Source organism: Nothobranchius furzeri, chromosome 6 (assembly GCF_043380555.1).
Source record: "Nothobranchius furzeri strain GRZ-AD chromosome 6, NfurGRZ-RIMD1, whole genome shotgun sequence".
Classification (NCBI taxonomy): Eukaryota; Metazoa; Chordata; class Actinopteri; order Cyprinodontiformes; family Nothobranchiidae; genus Nothobranchius; species Nothobranchius furzeri.
Genome location: NC_091746.1, coordinates 73,580,703 through 73,607,400, shown reverse-complemented (window position 1 = coordinate 73,607,400; position 26,698 = coordinate 73,580,703). Strand labels below are relative to the sequence as shown.

Here is a 26,698-nt window from a genome sequence, read left to right as displayed (position 1 = left end):
AAATAAGTATTTTTTTTCAGTGAACCACACCTTTAAGGGAATAACTAAAAACACAGACTCAGATTGTCAGATATGTAGTGGTAGACTACTCCACAAATTGCGGGCAGCAACTGAGAATGATTGATTACCTCTCAACTTCGTCTTTGTTTTTGGGACGACTAACAGCAAATGATCTGCTGACCTGAGTGAGCGTGAGGGAATGTATGACTGCAGCGGAGCGGCCAGATACTGAGGGATGAATGTGATGTGTTCACGCCTTCTGGTACCAGTTAAAAGCCGAGCGGTGGCATTTAGAACCAGCTGAAGTCTGGAGGCTGATTTCTGGTTGACATAGAGCATCCTAACGCCGACCCAGCGGTGATAAAACATGAATCAGCATTTCAAAGGGATACAGTGATGGGGAAGGTTTTACCTTAGCTCGCTGTCTTAAATGGAAAAGTCCTGACTACTGAATTTATACGAGTGTCAGATTTAAGCTGTACTTCAAGGTTGGTTAACACGTACTGATTTGGTGAGCCCGGATCTACGTGAGGTTTTGGACTATCCACCCTGTGTCCAAACAGCAAAGCCTCAGTCTTTTGTCATTGAAATGCTAAAAGTTACACGACATCCAAGCTTTTGCCCCTCAACACTCTATTTGCAGAACAATTGTTTTGCTGATTCGTTGGATCATAATCTGAGTGTCATCTGCATAAAAAATGGAAAGACATCCCAATAAAACACAATTTTATTCTTCTACTGCTATTAGCAGCTCTTAATTCAGCATTTTTTGTCTTTAGAGTTCAAATGGAAGATTATGTTCGACCAAAACAAATCTGAGAGAAATATTTTAACGCAAATAAAATATGAGATTATCAATTAAACACTGGAAGATAATAAACTAACTATGTCCCACAAAAGCTGTTTATTTCTAACTATTTTTAGTAAATTAAAAATAAATTAAAGTTAAAAACTTTACTCTAATGTCATTCCAACACCGTCAGCTCTTATGGGATTGTTAACTGAAGAAAAAGATTAAAGCCTTAAATAAGCCCTAATAGTCCAAACTGATCTCATAAGATGAGAGATTTATTTTTAAAAACTACACTGGAGTTAAAAAACATAAATGAAAAAAATAAACGTAACTTACCCCAAACTCTCCTGTTTCCTGGTTAGTCATTGTCCACAGGTCCACGTCTATATTTCTTGCGTTTTTGTCATCGATGGTGACTAATCCCGTCACCCCTGAGTGACAGAAACAATTTATATTAACATCATATAATGCAAATTTAGTTGAAACAAACACATTATATTGCACTAGAAACAAGAACCAAACAAAGCTGATGTGAAACAAAGCACCCCCTAGTGGCTGGCTGCAGTATAGGTTTTAAGTTCCTCCCCCTGAATGGGATGTTGTCTTGAATAAAACAAACCATAGATTCTATGTTGATTCATTAGTGTTTCCAAATTCTGGCGTGTGTGTGTGTGTGTGTGTGTGTGTGTGTGTGTGTGTGTGTGTGTGTGTGTGTGTGTGTGTGTGTGTGTGTGTGTGTGTGTGTGTGTGTGTGTGTGTGTGTGTGTACGAGAGTTGGGTTCGGGGGGTTTGAAATGGTGTGGGAGGGGTGGGATTTAGGGTCACTTTAATCTGTAATGCACTTTGAGTTGCATCCTTTATAAGATAAGTGTTTTATAAATAAAGTTTGATTGATTGATTCATTCATTCATTCATTCATTCATTGATCCAGGCTCAGGTGGGACTACGAGGTCCAAAGTGAGACCAGAAGATTGCCCACCACAATGAAGAAGAAGAAAATATAATTTCTATAGCGTCTCTCAAGATAAAAAATCACGAGGCGCTTCACTAAAACAAAAAATCAATCAATCAATCAATCAAAACTTTATTAATCCTGGAGTGAAATTAGAGTTTGAGTACACACATTTCAGAGATCAGACATACATGGGCAAGACACATGACAAGAATTGGTGACTGCGGTCCTTCACAACACGAGTCGCGCTACCTTAATAGATGAAAAGGGAATTACATGAGGATAAAATGGGGGAGGGGGAAAAAGGCATACCAGAGTTACTCCCGGCAGGGCGTAGCTTTACTATGCAAAAAAGACGCTTCAAACATATAAGCACGAACATCACAGTTCACAACATGAGACTCCGATAGGGAGGCGGCGAGAGGGGGGGGCTGGGATCCTGTTTCCCCAGCGGGAGCAGCCCTGTATGGCGCTCAGCCACATGTAGCCACAGGAGGGAGGGAAATCTTGGGAGGGGCGCAGAGCACATTGATTCCTGCAGGCTGATGACCTTGCTGGCCAGAAGTCCACAATCTGAAGGCGTGGGGGGGGGGGGGGGGGGTGTTCACAGCATCTGTCTGCATTCCTTCCTTCGTGGGGGGTGGTTGTTGTTAGCAGCTTGAAAGCTGCCTTGGCGTCAGATTTGGATAACAAGACTTTGTTTGGGTCAGGCAGAGATAATTTTCCTCTCTGCCTTCAGTCTGCAACCGATCATTCAAGTCCTCCAGTGAAGCCAATTTAGGTTTTAAACATCTCCACACCGTCCGGTGACCCTCTCCGAGATGACATCCATTTTGCGCACTAATACCGGTAACGCAGCTAGAACACTGTCCAGCTTACGATTCACCTCGAGTAACGTCCCAGTGTGTGAGGTCACCGCCCGGGCGGTGCTTTCCGTGGGTGCGGGTCGCCCTCCAATCGCTCCCGTCTTCCCAAATTTCCAGAAAACCAGATATCCTCCCACTCCAATCAGAAGAAATCTAGTGATCATCAGGCCAAACATCCACATATCTTCGACGTCCTCAATGGACAGCTGGGAGAGGCATACGATCCTCCATTCTTTCCAGGAATCGAACATATATCCCGCTGCGTGTGTCCCTTGAGGGCAAGTGGGAGCCCCCTGCTCCGTTCTCATCGTAGAAAAAATCTTATCAATCGTGTTGAATGACCAGTTAATTAAGTCCATTTCCAAAAATAGGGATTTTCAGAAGAAATGCAGAGAAGCGCTCTGTAGGCAGACAGGACAAAGAGCCTTGGGGAAAAAAAGATAAGGGAGCAAAAGCAGAAGCATCTCTACTCTGCGAGTGCCGGAAAAATGTAAAAATATAAAAAAGAATTTAGAAAATGATTAAAAATATATTTAAAAATAGCAAAAATAGACAATTGTGATTCAAAATGTAAAGAAAGAGAAGGTGGTGATGAAGGTCACACCAAAACCTGAACAAGTGAGTCTTCAGCTGCTTTTTAAAGGAGACCACTGAGTCCACTGATCTCAGGCTCAGGGGGAGAGAGGTCCAGAGTCTGGGGGCCACAGCAGCAGATGATCTGTCACCTTTGGTCTTCATGGATCCATGTTTTCATGTTGGTGACACCAAATTCAGACTCATCAGACCAGGAAAGGTTTTCCCGTCTCTTCTGGTCCAGTTCTGGTGATCCTGTGGATATTCTAGCCTCAGATTCTGAGCTGACAGGAGAAACACCTGGTGTGGTCTTCTGCTGCTGGAGTCCATCTGGAGCAGCTGGTGTTCTGCAGACCTCGGTAGGAACCGGAGCTGATCTGAGCTGCTGTGCAGTCTGACATTTTCATCCACATCATGCTTTTCCCCCACATCTTTTTCAGAAAGCTGGTTTAACTTGGAGTAAATCAGACCAGCCTGTCTGGCTCCAACAGCTAAGTGCCGTAAATCCTCCTCCTCCGGTGTTTTGAGGCTCAGTTTTAATTATCTGGATACCAAATTGCATCAACTTGCTGCCACCTGATTGGCTGTCTGTGTTCAAACAACTGAAGAGGTGTATCTAATAAAGTGGCCCTGGAGTGCACGAGCCAAACTCATCCTAAAGTAAAGTCTGCAGGATTTTCATAGCTCACATACTTTTATTTTGCCTAATTGGTGTATTATTTGTTTAATAGGAGCTTCGTTGCTACGTTTTAAAAGTTCTCCTCACCTCCAAGTTTTCTGAGTGATTTTTAGATGTCCTGAAACAAAAAGCCCTCATGGAGGTTTCCAGCCCAAGCAGATTTCCATCATCACTCTGCTTCTGTGAGTTTGACGTGATCAGCTGCATAAGTCAGGAAGAGCCCACGTCACTGGCTGCCAGTCAACTTCAGGGTTCATTTCAAGATCCTGGTTCTGGTCTATAGGACCTTACATGGACAAGCACCATCTTACATTGGTGATCTTCTTAGTCCCTACACCCCCAGCAGGTCCCTGAGGTCCAGTGATCAAAGCCTACTGGTTGTGCAGCACCAGGCTAAAGACCAAAGGTGACAGATCATCTGCTGCTGTGGCCCCCAGACTCTGGAACTCTCTCCCCCTGAGCCTGAGATCAGTGGACTCAGTGGTCTCCTTTAAAAAGCAGCTGAAGACTCACTTGTTCAAGCTGGCTTTTGTATGACCTTCTTCACCTCTCTCTCTTTATTCTGCTCTCCCCACCTATTCCACCTTCCTCAGGATCCACTGATTTCCCTCTTTCCTGTTCACTCTCTCTCTTTCTTTACATTTTTTTATCACAATTGTCTATTTTTGCTCATTTTTAATATATTTTTAAATAATTTTCTAAATTATTTTTTATATTTTTACATGTTTTGTTTTTGTGAAGCGCCTCATGATTTTTATCTTGAGAGGCGCTATAGACATGATATTTTCTTCTTCTTCTTCAACCATCTATGCTGGGTTTGGTGATCATCGTCAGTCAGACCTGAATACTTCTGATCATCTCAGTCTCGTTCTGGGGTCACTGGTGTGTTTTATGGGCCATTCCCATCTGTACCGGGTTGGCCCGGGCCGGGTAGCCCCAGTCGGCCCCAGCCTGGCCCGGTTGATCCCACACATCCTTGCCTTAAGCCCATGTGGGCTGATTCTACCCACCAATCAGAGGCTTGCTCTAATGGAAGGTGTGAATTTGCTGTCAGCAGTGGGTGTGTTGGCCCTGGTCGGCCTGAAGCAGACCCCCTCCAGAAGAGGGCTGAGAATGAGCCTCGGTTGGCCCGGAAAAATACCAGGCCACCCAGATATGTAAACAACCTACGCTACCCGGCCCGGGCCGACCCGGTACAGATGGGAATGGCCCATTAGTTTCCGTAATGCTGCTTTGTGGCGAGATAACTGATGTAAACCAGAGCTCAGTGTTTGTCTAACATCCAGGATAAATGTTCCGTGATTTGTTCTAAATGCACACAATGTGGACATCAGCTCACCCCAGAAACGGCGGTTCTGCATCCTCATCGTGATGTTGATGCCGTCGTTCTGGGCTCCGCCTTCCGCCAGAGTCTCCTCCAAGGCCATGGCGTACAACAAGAAGCCGTCATAGAAGCTGCCAGCGATGTAGTCCATCTGCAAAACGAGGTTTGATCAAAACACGCCCGAGTAATGGAGGCTGCTTATCTTCCTGCCAGGGTTTCACATCAAGACTTTTTCTTCCAACAACTTCATGGTTTTGTATTTTTTTATGAGATGCTCATAAAAAACGTCTGCAGCTGCTAACAGCGTCGTAAAGATCATTTATCATCAAGCACAGACAACTATCCGGCTCAGCGGGATGCAGAATCAGATGTAAAAAGTTAAAGAGGCAGAGACTTACCAACGACGGCTCCAAGCGAACGCCGAAGTCCCTCTGAGCTCGGGTGTGGAGTTTCCTCTGAAAGTCCCGGTATTCGGGATTATCCGGAGGGTGGTACGTGATGACGAAAACAGACTGGAAGGAGACACAAAGAGGGTCTGAAATCCAGAGCTGAACAGACGACGGGGCCGCTCTACGTTTAGCTGCTCGTCTAAAATGCTGCCACGACGATAGTTTTGATGAATCACATTTTATTATTTAACAAACAACATTTTTTTGTTTTAATATACCAGCTGGTGTGGGGGTTTGTCTGCATGCAGAGCTGGAATACAGACAGATGCTTGGTGCATCGTGCAGCCTAAAGGTTTCCTGCATGCAGGAATTCACTAAAACCTTCCGTAAAATACAGGAATACAGCGACTCGGGCTTCGTTTATGAAACTTTCCAAATCTCTGCTTACGCACAGCTTTATGAATCCTGCCTCCCACCCACTTTCTGCTATAAATGACCAATGGAAATCTGCATGAATATTCTGATAAAGCCAGCTGATTGGCTGATAAAACCCATGTTGCATCATTCTGTCTATTTGTGGTCTAGCGATGGGAATTCCGACTCTTTTTAGAGAGCCGGCTCTTTCAGCTCCCAAGTGGCTCCTCAGATTTTCTGTTGAGTAGAGTACATTTATAACCAAAATAATGCAAAACTACATGTAAAATGATTTACTAATGTAAAAAAATGCAGTATATCAAATATTTATCATTTCTATGGATTTATTAACTGAACACTTTAAGACATCTCCGGCTGCTGTCGCTCATTTTCTCACCGTCTTCATCGCACTCATTCCCTCTCGTCTCCCTCCGCCCGGTCTGAGTCTGATCCTCCCTCTTCCCCGCCCCTACTGCTCTGTGTGTGGACAGTTTGGACACGCAGTTACACATGCTGACCAATCGGCTGTAACTTTCACCAAAGCGGGGGGGGGCTGAGGGGGGTGACGGCTCCTACTGACGAGCCGGCTCCCGTCGTTCACTTCACAGAGTCGGCTCTTAGAGCCGGTTCGTTCGCGACCGACACATCACTACTGTGGTCATTAATGACAGGGACATCGGTTCACAGTGTGTGATGGTTCCGGAAGACTTCCCGGAGACGTTGGTCACACGATTTGCAGTCAGCAGTTCGTCCAGACGCCGCTCGGATTCTGCTCCACATCAGATCTGTACTCTGCGTAAATGAGGTCAGTTTGTCAGTTCTGCTTTTGTTCACGTGCCCGGCAGAACTTTAAAGATTTTCATGAAATCCCCCGTAGAGGGACTTTACGGACTTTTGAATTTTTATGCTCGCGACTGCCCCCTCAGGCCAAAAGCGTAACGGCAGCTTCAATAGTAGGCTCGTGCACGAGGCGCGCATGCTGTACGTGCACACTCCTTAAAGAAAATAACAGCTGAGACAGTCCCGTGTGTGTGTGTGTGTGTGTGTGCGCGCGCGCGTGCGTGCGTGTGTGTGTGTGCGTGCGTGCGTGCGCGCGTGCGTGCGTGCGTGTGTGTGTGTGTGTGTGTGTGTGTGGGGCCCGGAGGACAGAGGACAGCAGAACTCGCAGCTAATTAAATAAATAATGTGGTTCTGTAGCTTTCTCTTCAGCACAGCCGACAAAGGTTTATGATGGGTCAGTCCTCCTGCATGCTCAGATCATTCCCTTCCCTTGCTTGAAAAATTGTTCCAAAATGAAAGTTGAACCCACATCTTTTTTATCTGTGAATTCAATGCCGTTCGGCGAGTCTCAAATAAAAATTTGGGCATCTTACTGTAAAAAATATATCATTAATGTAAAAAAGAAACTCTAAATAAACTATGTTCACATCCAGAATCAAACCCAGGTCTTCTGCATGGGAGTCAGACATCTTACTAGGTAAGCTACACTCTAGTAACATTCACAGTATCTGTAACATTTATATCCTTGATGACAGCTGAAACAACGTCAAACCAAATAACAGTTCGGAGTGAAAATCAGTGGCGTGTCCAGATCTTTTAAAATGGGGTGGCCCAGGTGAGGCACAACTTTGTGCATGGGTGAAACCAATGGTTATGCTTTTTTTGTTTTACACCCAAGCCTTTTGTGGACAATGAAAAGCCTATTTAAAGGTAAATTAGTGTGGTGGCACCTGGGGTGGCCAGTCAGATTCCAAGGGTGGCATGTGCTACCCCAGGCCACTCCCTGGACACGCCCCTGGTGAAAATGGCTATTTTGTTGCTAATTAGCAGGAAATATCTAGAAGAAAGTTCTACAGAAAGTAGCTAAGGGTCCTCAGAAATGTAGCTAGCTTTGTCACTAGGCGTTAGGAACAGCGACAAAGTGGCACTGCCTCTCTCTCTGCTGCTAAAGCTACGGATAGCAAATGCTACGGGCGATGCCTGAGCGTGAACGCACATGAAGCAGCCTGCTCGACCCGAGCATCTCTCTTTTTCTGTGATTTTACAGAAAAACAGGCAATCACAGTAAAAATGCCAGGGCTCATTCTACAGGACCAGGGCATTGCAGGAGAATGTATGAAGAAGACATTTATTATTTCTATACATGTTTTGGCTGTCACACTTCCATAATGTCCCTTTAAGTAAATACGCGTCTGCCCCCGTGGGTCCGGCCCAGCCTCTCAAACACATGGGTGGGGTAATAAGCCCCCTGTTCGGAGTTTGTCGCCATCAGCCACAGCACAGATTTCTGTTTTCTCTAGAAAGATGTCGACAATCCTTCAAGGAGCGACAAAAGCAAGACAAATGTTTGTAGGCGACGGTGGCACAGGAGTTAAGCGCTTGCCTCGTAATCAGAAGGTTGCAGGTTCGAGCCCTGCTCAGTTTGTCGCTGTCGTTGTGTCCTTGGGCAAGACACTTAACCCACGTTGCCTGCTGGTGGTGGTCGGAGGGACCGGTGGCGCCTGTATACGACAGCCTCGCCTCTGTCAGTGCGCCCCAGGGCAGCTGTGGCTACATCGTAGCTCATCACCACCAGCGAGTGAATGGGCGAATGACTGATTGTGTTGTAAAGCGCCTTGGGGGGTTCCAGGACTCTAGAAGTTGCTATATCAAATACAGACCATTTACAATTTATCAAATGCACATTTGCTCATTTCCCATCTTTAATCCACCAAGACCGCCTTGTTGTTTTGAATGTAAATCACATAAAAGCAGAGTTCACGCTTAACCAGAAGGAAGAACAGATGCAGCTAAAGGTATTTTACTAAAATAAGGACTGAAGTAAATTTCAAAATCACCTAAAAGGTCATTTGGCTTGTTGCTGCGTTACTTTTCAGAGTAAACATTTACCAGCTCTGATCTTTGATCCTCCTCCCGTCTACCTGCAGCCTCCAAAACAAGCCTCGTCACAACTGCTGTTCAGCCGAAACGCGTCAGATCGTTCTTTTTCTTCGTGTTACGACCACGCAGCTCACCACAACGCTCCACATGCTGCTGCTAAGGGGGCGCGTTGCCACAATAATCCCTGTTATGATCTGCAGACAGTCGCACGTTCAACGTGGAGCAAAAACAGTGAAGAGAACGTCACAATCTGTGGTTCGGGCGGTCTTCCAGCAAGATGAGTGTGTTTAACAGGAAAGCTGTTAAGCTTCTGCGATTTCAGAAGAAGAAAGAAAACAAAAACAACGGAAGTTTTTATCAATAATGTGCCGACCCGTTTGTGATTGACCCAGATTTTCATGCAGACTGGAAACCAACACCATCTCACGAGAAATCGTATCTACAGATTAGCAGATTATTCTGACTGCATCACGTTTAATCCTGAACTGGAAAACCTAAACTACGATTTGTTATTTTAGAAGAAACATAATAAAAATCTGAAGGTTTCCATGAATCATCAGATGTTTTCACACAGCAGGAAGACGTTTCTCAAATCCAACGTTTTTGCACATTTTTAATCCATTCCTGAAAGTTTAATCTTCAGCTAGCACAACCCCGGCTCCTCAGGCCCAGACCCCAGCACCGGAGTCTGATGGAGGTCGCGTTTGAATTTAAACGTAAACATCTAAACAGACAAGCCTGACTCGAGCTTTAACACATGCAGACTTGTGTTAACACGGAAGGCCGGGACTAATGACAAACGATCCACACACAGTCAGACGACTCCAAAGCGCTTTACCCTACAGAGTAGCATTCATCCATTCACAACCACATTCACACGGTGGAGATGAGCTACATCGTAGCCACAGCTGCCCTGAGGCGCGCTGACAGAGGGGAGGCCTGCCGCCGGTCCCTCCGACCCCCAGCAGGAAAGGTGGATTAGGTGTCTTGACCAAGGACCGCAGCAGAAATCTCTGTCAGGAGCCGAGATCGAACCTGCAGCCTTTTGGAACCCGCTCTTCCTCCTGAGCTACACCCCATACACGCCCCACCGCCCCGCTCTGGCTGCTGCAAGCTCAGAAACTCTGATGTCTGGGAGGGGCTGGGTGTAGAGCTGCTGCTCCTCCAGCAGGAGCTCTCTCCTGCATGTAAGATGTGGTTCTGTTGTAATTTCCTCGTTTGTGACACCACAAACAGGGACTTTTTGGAAACACTTGCATTAAACAGATGAAAGTTGTTGTTTTTTCACCACTGGTGTGTTTACAGAGGCAGTAGAGACCCACATGACAGCACAAAAGTGTCCCTCTTAATCAGCTATTGCACACATGGTTATTATGACAATGTATGCTAATGCTATATGTACACGCTAATGCATGTTTGATGCTCATCTGGTGAGAAAGTGCAAAATAAATATTGATGAATAAGAATTTAGCTCTGAAAAACAGATTTTTGAATTTCAGTTTTTTTAAGGGACAGAAATTTTCCCTGTGATGATTTCTGCTCAGTAGCCATTCTTCAGGATCATGTTTCCTGTTTTCCCAATCTAGGATCCCTCTAACTGCAGGGAGGCGTCCAGGAGGCATCCTGACCAGATGCCCGAGCCACCTCAACTGGCTCCTCTCGATGTGGAGGAGCAGCGGGTCTACTCCGAGCCCCTCCCGGATGACCGAGCTTCTCACCCTATCTCTAAGGGAGAACCCAGCCACTCTTCGGAGCAAAAACTCATTTCAGCCGCTTGTATCCATGATCTCGTTCTTTCCGTCTCTACCCAAAGCTCATGACCATAGGTGAGGGTAGGAACGTAGATCCACCGGTAAATCGAGAGCTTCGCCTTCTGACTCAGCTCTCTCTTCACCACGACAGACCGGTACAACGCCCGCATCACGGCAGATGCAGCACCAATCCACCTATCGATCTCACGCTCCAGTTTTCCCTCACTCGTGAACAAGACCCCGAGATATTTAAACTCCTCCACTTGGGGCAGGACCTCATCCCTGACCCGGAGAAGGCATTCTACCCTTTTCCGAATCAAGACCGTGGTCTCAGATTTAGAGGAGCTGATTTTCATCCCAGCTGCTTCAAACTCGGCTGAGAACCGCTCCAGTGAAAGCTAAAGATCACGTTCTGATGAAGCCAACAGGACCACATCATCTGCAAAAAGCAGAGATCTGATCCTCAGGCCACCAAAACGGATGCCCTCCATACCTTGGCTGCTTCTATAAATCCTGTCCATAAAGGTTATGACCAGAATCGGTGAAAATCGGCCTTGGCGGAGACCAACTCTCACCGGAAATGAGCCCGACTTACTGCCGGTAATGCAGACCAAGCTCTGACACCGGTCCCTCCTGAGGTACCGGATGGTGGACCAGGATCTCCTCTAAGCTTTTCGGAAGTCTTGCTCCATGGTCTCACCGAAGCGCTCCCATGCCCGGGTGTTGCCTTCACAACCTCTGCTGGTACCCATCAGCTGCCTCTGGAGTCCCACAGGGCAAAAATACCTGATAGGACTTTTTCTTCCGCTTGACAGCATCCCTAACCGTTGGTGTCCACCAGCCGGCTCGGGGATTGCTACCACGACAGGCAGATCCAACGATAACTAGTCAACACTAATCCTTAAAACAGCAAAGTCATGTAAGAAGCCTGAAGCAGTGTTAGATAGGAGCTCAGCTCTGAACGGTGACCACAGTTTTTAGTGGCTAGATGCGTGACTCTCTCCATGTTAGCTTTAGGCTCTAAGGAGCTAAGCTATCCGCTCTGAAGCGAACCTGTTAGAGCTGTCAGCAGATTATGAAGCTGTAAGACTGCATTTAATTAGATTACATCTGTTTATTTCTTAAACCAGACGACAGAGCTATAATTTCATATTAGCTACAGGCTGAAACGTTGTGTACAGAGACAGGATGTTTTAATCTGACTACAGCTGATCAGAAATGTACTCCTGACTCAAACTGTGGATTATAAACTCTATTTTAACAAATTAGATAATCTGAGACTTTGTGAACAGCCTCTATTGACCCTTTGCACGTGACGTCACGCCACTCATGTGACCGCCCCCTTCACCATGATGGACGGCAAAAAGACCGTTTACACCCGTAGAAACTCCAGTGAAGCTAGCCAAAACAAGCCAGATTGTAGCCTTTTATGGCTTTTATTGAGTTGATTTGACAGTAAAATGGTTTTAGCTTGCTGCCTTGGCTGCACTAACAGACGAGGACGTAAACTCGACTCGTTTTGTTTTTTTAATAACTTTGATGGAGACTGAGGACGGAGATGAACTGCAGCGATCAATCAAGCGGACTAGCAGGCCTCAGATTAGCAGCGAACGTGTTGTTAGCGGGCAAGATTAACGTTCATTTATTTGACAAGGAAGACAGGGACAGGGATAAATGTGATGTGTTTATACTAGTTATTGATAATCCTGATGGATGGGTATTTCACCACGGAGGCTGCGCTCCGTCCTCTGTAGTGTAAAGCGAGACAATTATTAAAGGTGCATTATGGAAGTGTGACAGCCAAAACATGTATAGAAATAATAAATGTCTTCTTCATACATTCTCCTGCAATGCCCTGGTCCTGTAGAATGAGCCCTGGCATTTTTACTGTGATTGCCTGTTTTTCTGTAAAATCACAGAAAAAGAGAGATGCTCGGGTCGAGCAGGCTGCTTCATGTGCGTTCACGCTCAGGCATCGCCCGTAGCATTTGCTATCCGTAGCTTTAGTCTTTGTCGCTGTTCCTAACGCCTAGTGACGAAGCTAGCTACATTTCTGAGGACCCTTAGCTACTTTCTGTAGAACTTTCTTCTAGATATTTCCTGCAAATTAGCAACAAAATAGCCATTTTCACTCCGAACCGTTCTTTGGTTTGACGTTGTTTCAGCTGTCATCAAGGATATAAACGTTACAGATACAAAGTATATTGCTGGTGCCAGGGGTGGACTGGGACCAAAATTTGGCCCTGGCATTTTTATGAACCGTCGGCCCTCCGTAGGGGAGGTTGCTGCTTGCGACTCGTCTATCCCGCCAAATGTGGGGGGAGGGACGGGGTGTTGTGTGTGCTGCTCGCAGACTTGTCTCTATTGTCGCATGTGAGACGGGGGCTTGGTTTGGGACGGCCCAAGCTGGGCAAGTGGCCCACTTGACTAAGCGGCCCACCGGGATAGTGCCAGAATGCCAGATAGGCCAGTCCACCCCTGGCTGGTGCTATAGCTCACCTGGTAAGTTGTCGGATTCTCATGTGGTAGATTCGGGTTTGATTCTGAATGTGAACATAGTTTATTTAGAGTTTCTTTTTTACATTAATGGTATATTTTTTTACAGTAAGACGCCCAAATTTTTATTTGAGACTCGCCGAACGGCATTGAATTCACAGATAAAAAAGATGTGGGTTCAACTTTCATTTTGGAACAATTTTTAAAGCAAGGGAAGGGAATGATCTGAGCATGCAGGAGGACTGACCCATCATAAACCTTTGTCGGCTGTGCTGAAGAGAAAGCTACAGAACCAAATTATTTAATTAATTAGCTGTAAGTTCTCCTGTCCTCTGCCCTCCGGGACACACACACACACACACACACACACACACACACACACACACACAAGGGACTGTCTCAGCTGTTATTTTCGTTAAGGAGTGTGCACGTACAGCATGCGCGCCTCGTGCACGAGCCTACTATTGAAGCTGCCGTTACACTTTTGGCCTGAGGGGGCAATTGCGAGCATAAACATTCAAAACTCCGTAAAGTCCCTTTAACAATATTAAAGCTCTGATGTATGATTAAGTGTGTTAAAATGACGTTATTTATTTATATGAGCGTCGGCGTTCAGAGCTCTTCTCATTCCGGTGTGAGAGCAGCAGCTGAACCCGGTAACACCACCAGCAACAGAAGCTGGTAGGGATCCGGACTTTTTAACAATCAGCTTTGGTGTGAAGTGAAACGCTGTTTACAACATAAAGTTATAAATCCAGAGAGGTGAATTTAGGCAAAGTCAGCAACATGTTTACGTCGGTGAACAGCTGCAGAGAGAACGTAAGCTAACGTTGGTAAGCTAGTTAGCATACCGCTCTCTATGAGCCCCCGCTAGATGCGCTACTTCTTCTGATAACTGAACTGGGCATGAACTAGTTGAAGGAATGCTGGAGCAGTTTTGTTTTTGTTTTGATCGCAAAAACAGTTTCAGGCTCTACTTTTCCCTCTGTTTAGTAACCGTGTCGCTCACTATTTACACGCTTTTGCCGTCCACCATGGTGGACCCACGTGGTTAGGTGACGTCGGTGCAAAGGGTCAATACTAAAATACCATCAAGTCTAATTACTGTAATGCTTCCGGAAAACAACTCTTCCTTCTGAACTTTGTGAAGAATAAATTAAGACAATTAAGGCAGGCCTGTGTGACATTAAAGGAGATAAATTGACAAATGCATCTCTGAGGGTGTACGACTTCATTCATTAGTGGAGGCCGAATGTCTTCCTGTGACAATACGTCCTTTGATTCACTAATGTCACTTGGGAATTTCACTTCCTAAAGTGGTGGAGGCGCCTCCAACCACTCCAGCAAAAGCCGGTGGAACTTCGGCTTTCCATAAACACGCGGCATTAAAGTGTCACCGTTGTTTATCTGTAGTTGTGCGTTTGGCCTCAGCCTCGTGAATGAACATTCATGAAGTCACGCAGTTCCAGGGTTTCGTTCCCAGTTACAGAAGCAGGAAGACAAGGTTTACATGATCCGGGTTTCGTTTACCTTAAAGACCTCGATGGGGTTGGGCAAGTCGAAGTTCGGCTGCTGCCACGGTTTACCATCCGCCAAACTTTCTGCAAACACGTCCAGGTAGAAGATAGCGTAGTTTTCAGGGTCGTGGATCTCACTCTGGAACAGCTTCATGATGCTCAGGAACGTTCTCAGGGGCCCACAGATGTAAATAACTGCACACAGAACGGGGAGGAGAAGACATTCATCTCAGTCTCTCACTTTAAAACGATGACTTGGCTCTCAGACTCTAAAAACACTTCAGCCTGCAGTCGCTCATGATCTGTAGGAGGTTAAGGCTGCAGAATGGATGATGTTTTCATTTCATGTCTCCCAAATATGGACATTAGTTGAGACTTCTTAAAGCTCTCTGAAGAAATTTCCCGCCTTAATCTCAAGCTATTATGGGATCTGTTGGAATTCCTGTTAGAAACGATTCACTACTAAAGTCCGGTTCACGGAGCGTTTTCCGGCTCTTTTTCATCATAAATAGAGACACAATGAGAAACGGTGCAGGTGAGTGTGATTCTCAGGTCTCTGGTCGTCCATGGAGACAGGTCCACTCTCATGATCAAACCCAGACTTCAAGCAGAGTTAGAAAATCTAGTTCAGTCTCCAATCGACCAATGAAAATGCACCCAGGGAGTGACGAGAGAACGATGCACCAGTAGCAGTGTGAACATGAGCAGTAAGCCACAGCCCTCTCTTTATATCTAACAATAAAAGAAGCGTTGGTGCTAGCGCTTTCTTTCCTTTTTACCAATGTATGCTCGTTAGCTTTAGCTTTGCACTCACTGAAATCTTGAGCCATACAGTGTGCCACCTCGCTAGAGCTTGCAGTGTGACACGAGGTGGTCCGTTACGGTGGCCAAAAACCAAACAGTGTGAAACAGGCTTAAAATCAGTGGCGTGGCCAGATCGTTTAAAATGGGGTGGCCCAGGTAGTACACTTCTTTATGCATGGGTGGCACCAATGGTTATACTTTTTCTTTTTTACCCCAAACTTTTTGTGGTCAAGTCTATTTAAAGGAAATTCAGTGGGGTGGCCAATCACATTCCAAGGGTGGCATATGCTACCCCAGGCCACCCCCTGGACACGCCTCTGCTTAGAATACCAAATCTTAGCGCTTTATCAGCAAAACTGACCGAGATGTAGCCACATTTCATTGGCTAATGTAGCCGATATTAGCTGTGGTGGAGAGATTAGGAGGTGGAACCTGGGGAGATGGGACCCAGGGCCAGATGTGGCCCGCGGAGCATTTTTATGTGGCCCGCGAGATAAATATCAAAAATATATTAAAACTGGCCCGCTGGCCGATTTTACCGCAAAGACTACAACTCCCATGATGCTTTGCGGCGCCAGCACGGAGCAGACGCGCCCCCTCCTTTGTGTTTTTTCAGCGCCGAGGCAGTCAGGGGTAGTTGGGTGTCTGCAGCTCCGCTGTCTCGGACAAACTACACTCCTCTCACTCAGCGCCGAGTTCACTCAGCTGTTTTCTGACGTTGAAGCCCAGAAACGGAGATTCTAGCCACTCAGTAATGTGTTCACAACTGAAAGAGAAAGTGTTCCAACTAACCTCCAGACAGAGCTGATATAACTCCAGCGAGCAGCGACACGCTCAAACCAGCACGACTCTGTCATTGTGTTTCCTCCCCGACACACAACAACGTGGTCAAGCTGCTCAGACATGTTCAGCAGCACAAACCTATGTGAGCTCCTGTTGTCATCTAATGTTGTCATTATTATGATGAAGATGAACAAAACAACAGGAGTCTCCTCCTCAGCTCAGATCAACCCCATGATGCAGGTATCTGGCTGGAACAGGTGAGCATCACAGTAAACCAGTGGAGCAAACTGAGCTTTAAATATGTTGCTTTTATGCTCTTTTTCTGCTCCAAAACATGAAAGTTAACAGGTGAGATGTTGCATTTTCATTTAAGATAAAATGATATTTTTATTTTGTTGTTGGCCCGTGAGAAAAGATTTAACCTACAGTAAACAGGAAGTGGAAAGGCTGCAGATAGATGAATAGAATAGAAAATCCCTTTATTGTTCCTCAGTGGGGAAAGCTAGACGTCACAGCAGCGATGACACGTATTACAGGAGAAAAAAGGAGAATAAAAATAAGAAAAATGAATAAACAAGAAAACATAAATCCTGAATAGATTTTAAAATGCTGATTATACCACAAGTAATGAATACCACTGATGTGTTTTATTTGTAACTGACTTGCTCGTGTGTCATTTGGTTATTCCACATTCAGTGTTAATGCAGACATATGTTTGTTTCCAAATTTAAAGGTTCAAAATTGCATATATGTATATATATTGATAAAGAAAATGTGCAAATTTGCTGTCACTTTTTCAAAAAATATTAAGTTTGGCCCTCGACTCCGTGCCAGAGTCTCATTTCGGCCCCTTGTGAGTTTGAGTTTGACACCCCTGCTTTAGATGGAGAGGAGTCTCAATAAAATTCTTTCAGTCAACGATGTTCATAAACTTAGGAGAAGAAATCATATATTTGTCTTTGATACCCCCCTGCGTTGCTCAACGGCGCTCTAGGCAGTTGTAAGAATCAAACCGGGGACCTTTTTTCTGAACACGTTTGAGCTTCCTGCCTTTATCCTGCCACTTACACCCTCCTGCTGCTGAGTCATGAATTAGAAAACTGGAGTTCCCGGTCAGCAGACGTTTCCTCGCTCTTTCGACCAAAGAAGTCTCTGACCTCAACTCTCGTCTCCTGCAACATGTAGAAATTTCCCATCGTCTCCTGGACCATTCCCAAAATAAATCCAGGGGAAAAGTCATCCTTGCTGTACTTTACCCTGATCAGCCTCGCTGTCCCTCGTCCCGTTCTAGTCCGTTCCTGTCACATGATGGAGTTTAATGTTTCATGGAAATCAACAAAAATACATGAGAAATGATGAGAAGCTGTTATTTGAATCACAAACGCTGTGTAACACAAATAAGACACAACTGGTTGATCTAAAACATGGCAGATGAGCGTTTTTAGCCATTTTCCGTGCCCATTTGAAATCATCACAAAGAAAACAGCAGATGTGAGAAAATAGAAGCTGAATTACTGCTGGAGATGATAAACGAGCAGTTTTATAAGATAACACAGAATATGTGTTTCAGACAGCCGCTGTTCCTCCTTTCTTACATAACACTCACTCGCTCTTTATCGATCATTTCAGTAGCAGGTTTTCATTTGCCAGATCTGTGGACTTTGGTTATATAACTGAGCTCAGATCGGTGGGAAACTGGGAGACAGCTCCACAGACAAAGAGACTTACTTGAGTGAGTCTGAAACAAAACAGCATTTAAACAAAAACAAAGCTGAATCAGTGCTGGAACAACACAGAGCTCATGACACAAACAAGCAACCAGGTTATTATTATTATGCATTTTATTCTAAAGTCTCTCTGAGGAACCCAACAACAGGGTGTGAAAATATCAAAGATTAGACTTTTTTGTGTTTTTGTCACTTAAAGGGGACAAATTATGTAAATCTCCCTATTTGCATCCCATCGTGCTGCCACATGGGTCTCCACTGCCTCTACACACACTCCAAACATGAACAATAACATCCATTTGTGTTTGGTTTCAGGAATCATCATTCTACAAGCTGTTTGTAAAGGTCCCTGATTGTGACATCACAATAAGGAAAATTACAATGGAAACCCCCGCACATGTCAATGCTGGAGGAGCAGCAGCTCAACTCTGAGCCCCTCCTGGATAGCCAAGCTCCTCGTCACAGAGAAGCCAATCAGGGGATGTGTGGGCGTGGCCAGCCATGGTGTGTTTGAGTTTGAATGACAGAGCTCTGAAATGGCTCATTGTGGAAAGGCACAGAAAGTGTCACGAATAGAGCTGGGAGATTGCTTTATGTGGATTTGATGCAAATAACTTCATAAACGTGTTTTGATTGGACCATAGAAGTATTATAACTGGTTTAATAAGAGGTATATTATGTTCTGTTTAAACTGTTCAGATCAGCAAACTAAATTTAAAATATGGGAGTAATGCATTTTACAACAGGAAACTGTCTTTTGCGCTGCTTCATGTCAAATGAAACTTTGTTGGGGCTCAAAATGGCCCAGGAGCCAAACGCAACCCCGTAATATAGTCCTACAAAGAAAAGACTGGTTAACCCCTCCCACTCGGTCAGGACATTCAATTAAAATTTGCTTCAGGCTAATTGGCCAGTTTACCCCAATGGCACTATGCATGGTTCAAATTACAGGAGAGCTAGGGGGAGCCCGTCACCTTTTCAGGGGAGCCGGGCTCCCCGGAGGCCCTCGACTGACACACCTAGGGGGAGCCCAAAAAACATCCAGTTTGAACCTTTATTATATTACTCTCAGCGTACCGAGACTTATTTTGATCAGTAGCTCCCTTTGATCTGCTTAGTTCAAAAGTAAATCATGAGGTGAAAAAGTAGGAAGCCAGGCAGCAGTTTTTCTGGAGGACTGAGAGGAGGTGCAGGAAGATCTGACAGACAGGACAGGAAACAGTCAAATAAAAAACAAGTAAACAAAACAAAGCTTGAAAAGGAAAAGGGAGGTAGATTGATCCAACTACACCTAGTCAAGTGTTTGTTGTTGCCTTTGGTGGAATCTGGGTTGATCTCCTGACAGGCAGGCTACCCCCGGCTCCATGTTTGTGTATCATCTGATCTGTCTGACAGGCTTCTTTTTCTTTTTTGCTCGACTCAGTTGGAAATTTGTTGGCTGGCTTTGCTCAGACAACAGAAGAAGAAGGGAGCAGGTTGTGGGTGGTGAATCTTTATTTTGTTTTGTGTGGAAACATGATTTCTGTGATTATGATGAGATCCTCATTTTACTCCCGCTGTGAGCTGCTACCGTTCAGGACACAAAGACAGCGAGGGACAGAAAAAAGTTCTCAGTAATTTGACTAAAATGGGACTTTGTAATGAGCCCTTCATGCTGCTTTAACAAGCCTCCATGTGGGTGTTACTGCTTATGCCTGTCTGTACTTGTGTTTGTTAGCTAAATATCTCATGAGCCGCTGGACAGATTTGAATGAATCTCTTAGAAGATCTCCATCAGATGTTTGTCCACAGCTGATAAACGCTGTGGGTGTTTCTCAATGCCAGGCGCCTTGCTTACGAGGACACTGTCCTTCCTTGGTCAAAGAAAACGGTTAAATGGAACAGACTTGCATCACGTGACCGCGGCTTCCACGGCGGTCACGTAACGTCACGTGACACGGGAGATAATGTTATATTTTATACGTATTAGTTTCAATATAAATATGTAACGAGACTTTTACTTTTTAAATTGTGTATATGTTTATTAAATTAAAAATATAAATGAGTTACTACCTGCTAGCCACCGAAGCTGCAACTACTAAGCAACTAACCAACCATAGATAACTTATTTGCATCTAAAAAAAACATTTTAAATTAGCTGACTTACTTTTAAACTTGAAATTTGTCCCCGAAGTAGCTGCCGGCTTCTGATCCGCCGTCTTTTTGAAAATACCGCGGTGTATTCTGGGTAATTTTTGACCAAGGCTAGGCTACAAGACACCTCCCGTGTGTCCTCGCTCAGCTAGCTAAACGGCTAACAAATGGAGAACACAAGCCTTGGTAGAACATGAACATTGGAACACATCTTGGCGGCTCCCGATGACGTATCTCCTAGGCAACCGGGCCGGGGCCAAGACATCAAGGCGAGGTTCCTTGGCACTGAGAAACACCCTTAGAGTCAACCCGATGAAAGATGGTGGCCACAGCTAACTAAGCTAACACCTGTAAGTCAGTTTAATGGTTATTGGGCTGATCCTGTAGCTGAGCTGTATCCGTCACCAGGGGTTCTTAGAGTAGACAAAAACAAACATAAATCCGTGTTTTTCTGGAGCATTTTTACCAAATAGCATGAAAGATTCTCATATGGCAACCATTAAGTAAATGTTATGTCAAAATAAGGAATAATTTGAATTGCCTCTGAAACACAAAATCCTAAAACAAATCTCAGCCAATCACTGAGCATCCTGTCCTTAATGGTTGGAGCCTGATCTATCCATCAGGCTGTCCTCTAGCTGTCCCTCTGCTCATACCCTTCTTTTGAACAAATTGTGCGCTCTCAGCTTGGAGCAGCTGAACAGGAAGTGAAGCCTGAGCCGGGCTAGCTACATTAGCTAGCTTGCTAAATTGTTACACGATTACATAGCCTGAGCCGACGTAGCAGAGGGGGGTTCCAGTGTAAAGCTTGGTTTATGCTTGATGCATTCACTTTCCGCTTGGTGATGCGGCTCGCGGATGGAACGCGCTTCACAACTCGCAGCGTTTATGGTTCGTGTGGCTCGTCTCTGCGGTGAGCCAATATTCTCCCAAACCGTAGGGAGTAGCATGGAGCTCTACGGCATGCATCCAACACTACACCATAGTAGAAGTAAAAATTACTGTTTACAACATGGCATTCCAGCATTTTTAACAGCGTCCTCGTCTTTTCCGACAGTGCGAGCTATTTCTCTCCAAGAATTATTAACAACATGTTGATCACGGTGATCTCTGAGAGCTGAATCATACAAATGTCTGTATTTACCAACCTCTGCCGTACTAGTTCTTGCCGGTCCGCCATGTTTTTCCACGTCGGACCGTCCGCGTGGTTAGAAAATTTCCTAGGCGCGGTGGAGGGGCGTGGTTGTTAAAATTACACAATTTCGCCGTGCGGAGACGTGCGGACCTCGCGGACGCGTCAAGCATAAACAATTCTTAATAATCCCAGTCCTCCCAGTTGGATGTCTAAACGTCCCAGTGGATTTTTTTCTCTTAACCTTTCAGACAGGGACAGAGTCGCGAGAACTCCAGACCAGCATCAGACTGTGTCAGAATCCCAGAGGCTTTCGTAGGTGTGTTACATCAGGAATTATGGCAGAAAAGGTGCCAACGGGTCCAAAAAGTACAATAACACTATGTTCTCTAGTTGGTAGTGGAACGTTTCTGTTGCGTTCGCCATTTTCCAGTATAGCTTGTGGGCGGGGCCTAAAGAAAGGGGGATTGGACCTTTGAATTGTGTTTTTTCTAAAGGGGAGTTGCTGGAACAACACCGACCCTTCATCTAACATGAAACTACTGAAAGGTGATGGGAGGCATGGAAACCTTTATAGGACTGAATTGTGTCAATAAATACGTAAACTTTTATATTGTTAAAAAAACTAAATAATTTTATTTAGATTTTCATTCAGCAACGCAAATTCTTTCCAACCATCTTCAGTTTATTGAATTTAATGGAAATAAAAGACAAAGAATTTGCTGCTTTCAGGTTTTTGTTTGTCTTCGTTTTCCATTAACCTTGATTTGAATGAACTTGGATGCGTTTGGCTGTGAGAGGATTGATGCCACTTAGCAAAATGATTCTGCCACCTCTCTTCAATAAAAGCTTTGATTTTCCTCGTCTTCGGGAGGCGGATCTGGACTGCAGGTGGGTCTAACCCGAGCTGCTGGATGTCTCAGTCCTCATGCCGTACCTTCTCACTCCGTCCCGTCGCAGATCCTGGACCAGGGTCTTTCTCACAACATTCAATCTGAATCTGTTTCTGTGTTTATCTGTAGGGATCGTGGCTTCCTGCTAATGCGGGTTTAAGACGAGGCTAAAGACACCTGATCGGGGTGATGAGGCGGTTTTTTTATAGCTCTGATGCTCGAAGGCTCACGCCTCCTCCAGCTGTGGCCTTTAGAAGCTCACACCTCTACAAATCCTCAGAACAGTTTCATCATCTAATGCACAGTACCCCCCCCCCCCCACCACCACCGATTCATGTCATCAAAGATGGAGGATCTGCCGAGTCCAGTACGTGCATTGTTTTGTTTTTACTGCACAGACTTCAGACCTTAAGTACATTAAAGTTATTAAAATCAATGCGAGGCTGTGCATAGGGATCACAGCCTAGGGAGAAAGTTTAAACAAATCACAGCATTTTTCCTGCAAACACACGTCAGATTTCACATCTTCTGGAATCAGGGATGGATCTGAAGCTCCAGCTTTATTAACTTTTCTGAAATTCCATAAACAAAGCATCAAAGCTGGTTCTTAAAGAGCAAGTCACCCCCTACCAGAGTATTACTCCACTCCCACTTCCTGTTTGAAAAATGCAACAAATGCTGTTGCCTAGCAGACCGAGAGGGCGGAGCCGCTAACAAATACACACACACGGGCTCACAACGCCATTTTGACATCATATGGTACCAGCTAACGTTCTAGGGTACCTCTTAGCCAATAGCGATGGCAGATTTAAATTCAAATGCAGTGCAGAGTTTTTACCTGACAATGGCACAACACTGACAGTTTTAGGCAGAAAATTAAAATTTTAACTGTCTGTGAAGGTTCTCAGTCATCCAGGTCATTGTAGTCTGATGAGCTTTGAAAGAAAAGCATCTGGACTTCTTTGAGTTGCTTGAAGACGTTTCACCTCTCATCCGAGAGGCTTCTTCAGTTCTAAGGTCAAATGGTGGAGAGTCCCAGATTTAAACCCCGTGGGAGTTTCCCCCCGAAGAGGGAACAAAAGACCCCCTGATGATCTTCTACATAAACACATTGAGGGTGGGTGTGGGTCCTATTCAGCCAGAGTTTCGGGTGAGCTCGAAACTCAAAATTTTAACTCAAATGCACTAAAGTGCAAAACTATTGACTACACTTGTCTGCAGCACGATTAGACACGCATTTATATAGTTTATCAGGGAAAATGAGTTGTTTTGGGGGTGACTTGCTCTTTAACAGTTTAAACGTTGTGCTCAAATAAAATAGTTTCAGTGTCCCAGTCGACATCTTTGTGTTGTAGCATTAAGCCTTGTTTAATTACACCAGTGGAAAGTCATGCATGCTCCTGGTAATTAAGCTCCTGCAGTCTGCAGCATGATCAGACACGCATTTATATAGTTTGTCAGAAAAAAAGTTGATTTGGGGGTGACTTGCTCTTTAATTTAAAAGAACATCCAGATATCGAGAGTTTAAATGTAAACGTGGTCTAATTCAGTCACCAATCTGCTTTCTGTCTACAAACAAGGAAAATCATCTGGAAGAATTTTCTAAGGTGGTATTTTTCATTTTCTTTGGATTCAAATCCTGACGGAAAACGGCCGGATCCATTTTTAGTTCAAGTCTGTTACAAACATGTAATAACCATCCAGCTGTTGGTATTTATGTGTTTATTCTGTGTTTTCAAAAAGGTATTTTAATGTTTAATAAAAAACTTTGCTTCCCTCACTGGGCCAATGTTTCCCAACCCTGGTCCTCAGGTTTTCCATGTCTCTGCTTCAGCACACCAGGATTACGTCGGCTCCTCAGGAGGACATCAAGTGCTGCAGATGCCCGTTAACCACTCATTCATTTAAGTCAGGTGTGGCAGCAGGGAAACAGTGGTGTTTAAAAAGGCAACACTGCACCAGGCAACGTTACCTTATCATTTAAGGTAAATTATGGGATGTTCTGAGACGTGTGAGGGTTGTAAAATCATGTAGACTTTTTAAAATTCAGACCAGATGAGTTTTTATGAGTGAAGAGTTGATTTTAGCGGGTTTTACTGCAGCTAAATTAATGAATTTTCCTCTGAATCCGTGTTTCTGTTCCCTGCAGCGTGGGCGCTTGTTTGCAAATTCGATCACCAGGAGGGAATTTCTGCTGCTGTGTGTAAATAACAGAAAATTCCAGACTTTATCTGGATGTTATGTCCTGAAAAAAAGATTTATAGAGAAAGTTGGTGCATCATTTGAGCCCGGCATTTTCTTTCTTTTTCCAGTGAGTTTAAAACTGGACAACATTCCTGTCTGTTGGGAATCAAGCCTTTGACAAACTCTGCTGCCATTCCTAACCAGGAAAAACAAACTTCACCAGAAAACTAAGATGTGTTTTGGGTGAATTTTGCACGAAAATTAGCTTCATCTGAACGTTTCCTGCCTTTTTCTGCCTGCAGGAATTCTGCTGGGATGAAGGAGAGCCGAGCGGAATGCCGAGGCAGGACAAGCCCGGACAAACCCATCAGCTCATATGACCTCCAGCTCTGTGCAGCAGCTGATTCCCCTCTCCGTGTTACAGTGGGTCAGGAGAACCGGAACGCTGCCGGGCCTGCTGTCTGGAAGCATGGAGACGTTGAGCTGCTTCCAGAGGTGATTCCCTCCAGATGTTTCCTCCATTCTGGGTTTCTGTGCTCACAAGTTATCTCTGGATATCAAAATCAGCCTCAGATTTAGGGGGAAAACCTAAGTTTTAAAGCTGATTTCATAAAAGTGCTGCAGAAACGAGCCTGTTTGAGACCATCTCTGCAGCTGTCTGCAACTTTTCCACAAATCAGCACAAATATTCCAGCTGAGGCCTTCTGGATCCTCCAGCTCCTTGTTTCTGAGTGAATGTTTGTGTTTTTAAACCATCAAGTAAAGAGTGCTTCAGCTTCAGGTGGTTTTATTAAGCTGAAACGTTTCATGGTGAGGAGGGATTTATTAAGTATCTATTATTTAGCTCAGATCCGTTTCTGCTGTTGTGATATTAAACCGGTGACGTCAACAGAAGCCCATCAGCAGCTGAACTTTGGGCTCTGAGGGTGAGAAAGTGGAGCTCTGCTGAACTTACTCCTCCCGTTCTCCTGCATGAACGCGATCAGCTCCTTGTAGTCGGTCTCGTCGGTGTACGGTCGGGCCTCGATCGTCACGTTCATCTCCCGGTCCAGGTTGAAGAAGATGCCCTCGGTCAGGAAGTAGTGCGGCCGGTCGTCCTGCCGCAGGTCGTAGAAGACCACCGCGGCCCGGGACGTCCAGTTGAAGTGCGTGTGCAGCGCGTTGGCAAAGTCCCCCATCTTGGTGGTGGTGGGCCCGCTGCGCACGATGGTCCGGTACTCCACCCGGTCGTCGAAGCCGTGCGCGGGGCCTCCTGCGGTGATCAGCGGCAACTTCCAGTGGGACGCGAAGCGCGCCACGGAGGCCAGCGGGTACACGCAACCCGGTCCGAAGAACACATCCGGGCGCACGTAGAGCTTCGCGTCCACTGCCAGCACCTGCGCCCGGCTCACCGCGCACGTGCGCGCGGCGGGGTCCTCCGTGCTGTAGTTCAGGATCCGGATGGTGCGGCCGAGCAGCAGCTTGTGTTTACCGGCCAGGTCTTCGTGCGCCATGAGGATGGCCGGGAAGACGCGCGGCAGAGCCCACGGGTACTTCTGGTGGTCGTCCGGTAACATCACGGCCACCGTGATGTTGCTCCTGCAGCCGCGGAGGAGGCAGCAGGACAGCGCTGCGAACAGGCAGCATCCGAGCGCGCTCCTGCATCCCATGTCTCTGGTCCTGGAGAGCGACGCACGGACACGGAGGGCGCACAGCGCGGAGAGGAGGCACTGCCGGCCACGGATCGGTCACTCCACACCAGAGGGGTCCTGCTGTTTGTTGCTAAAGTCAGCGAGAGTCGGTAAAGGCGTTATCCCGCTGTGCCGGTCTGCGCCATGCGTCCCGCTGCGTAAAATCCACCTTAGAGGGAGTTGTAGTTTCCACAGCGCGTTTCCCGGTGCAGCGCGGTCCTCCGGTGCCAGACTCCCTCAGAGTGATAACAAACGTCCGGGTGGCTGGGGCTTAAATCACAGCAGCCCCCCTCCCCCTACAAACGTCACACTGACACGAACGGGTTCTCCAGGTCCTGGACCAGAACCTCCGAGTTCCTGTCAGCTTCAGCGGAGCTACTAAATATATTTGACTGTTGTTGTTCTCTGATCAGCACGCCGAATTTAAATAATAACTCTGATGTTGTTTCCCAAAAATTATGAAGCAAATCTAAAAAAAATCTGACTTTTTTGCTTCTAAAATCAAGATTTAAAGCAAACCGAGTTAAAATTCAGCTTTTTCTTTTTACTGTGTGCGAATTTAAAAAGTCTATAGAAATAAAAGAGAAGTACAGGAACGAGTCTCCCCCTGCAGGCTGCCTCACGCTCTGCACCAAGAGTCTTTCTGATAAAAAAAAGGACAGAATAATAAAGATTTGTAATCAAAGCTTTTTCCTGTTTGCTTTGACTTTATGTTTAAAATGTTTAAAATGATAAAAC

At 45.5% G+C, this 26,698-nt stretch overlaps 1 protein-coding gene across 2 annotated transcripts in view; it reads right to left on the bottom strand.

Annotated features, from left to right (window-relative positions):
• npr2 (natriuretic peptide receptor 2) overlaps window positions 1–26,073 on the bottom strand; it is a 96,191-nt gene extending 70,118 nt beyond the window's left edge. For both annotated transcript variants that reach the window (XM_054744691.2, XM_054744692.2), the window contains exons 1-5: window positions 25,246–26,073; window positions 14,648–14,829; window positions 5,586–5,699; window positions 5,203–5,338; window positions 1,130–1,224 (exon numbers count right to left, since the gene is read on the bottom strand). In XM_054744691.2, the coding sequence (XP_054600666.1) occupies window positions 1,130–1,224; window positions 5,203–5,338; window positions 5,586–5,699; window positions 14,648–14,829; window positions 25,246–25,939 (1,221 nt within the window). In that variant the 5' untranslated portion in view covers window positions 25,940–26,073. The remainder of the gene's footprint in view (window positions 1–1,129; window positions 1,225–5,202; window positions 5,339–5,585; window positions 5,700–14,647; window positions 14,830–25,245) is intronic.
• Between the last annotated feature and the right edge of the window lie 625 nt (window positions 26,074–26,698).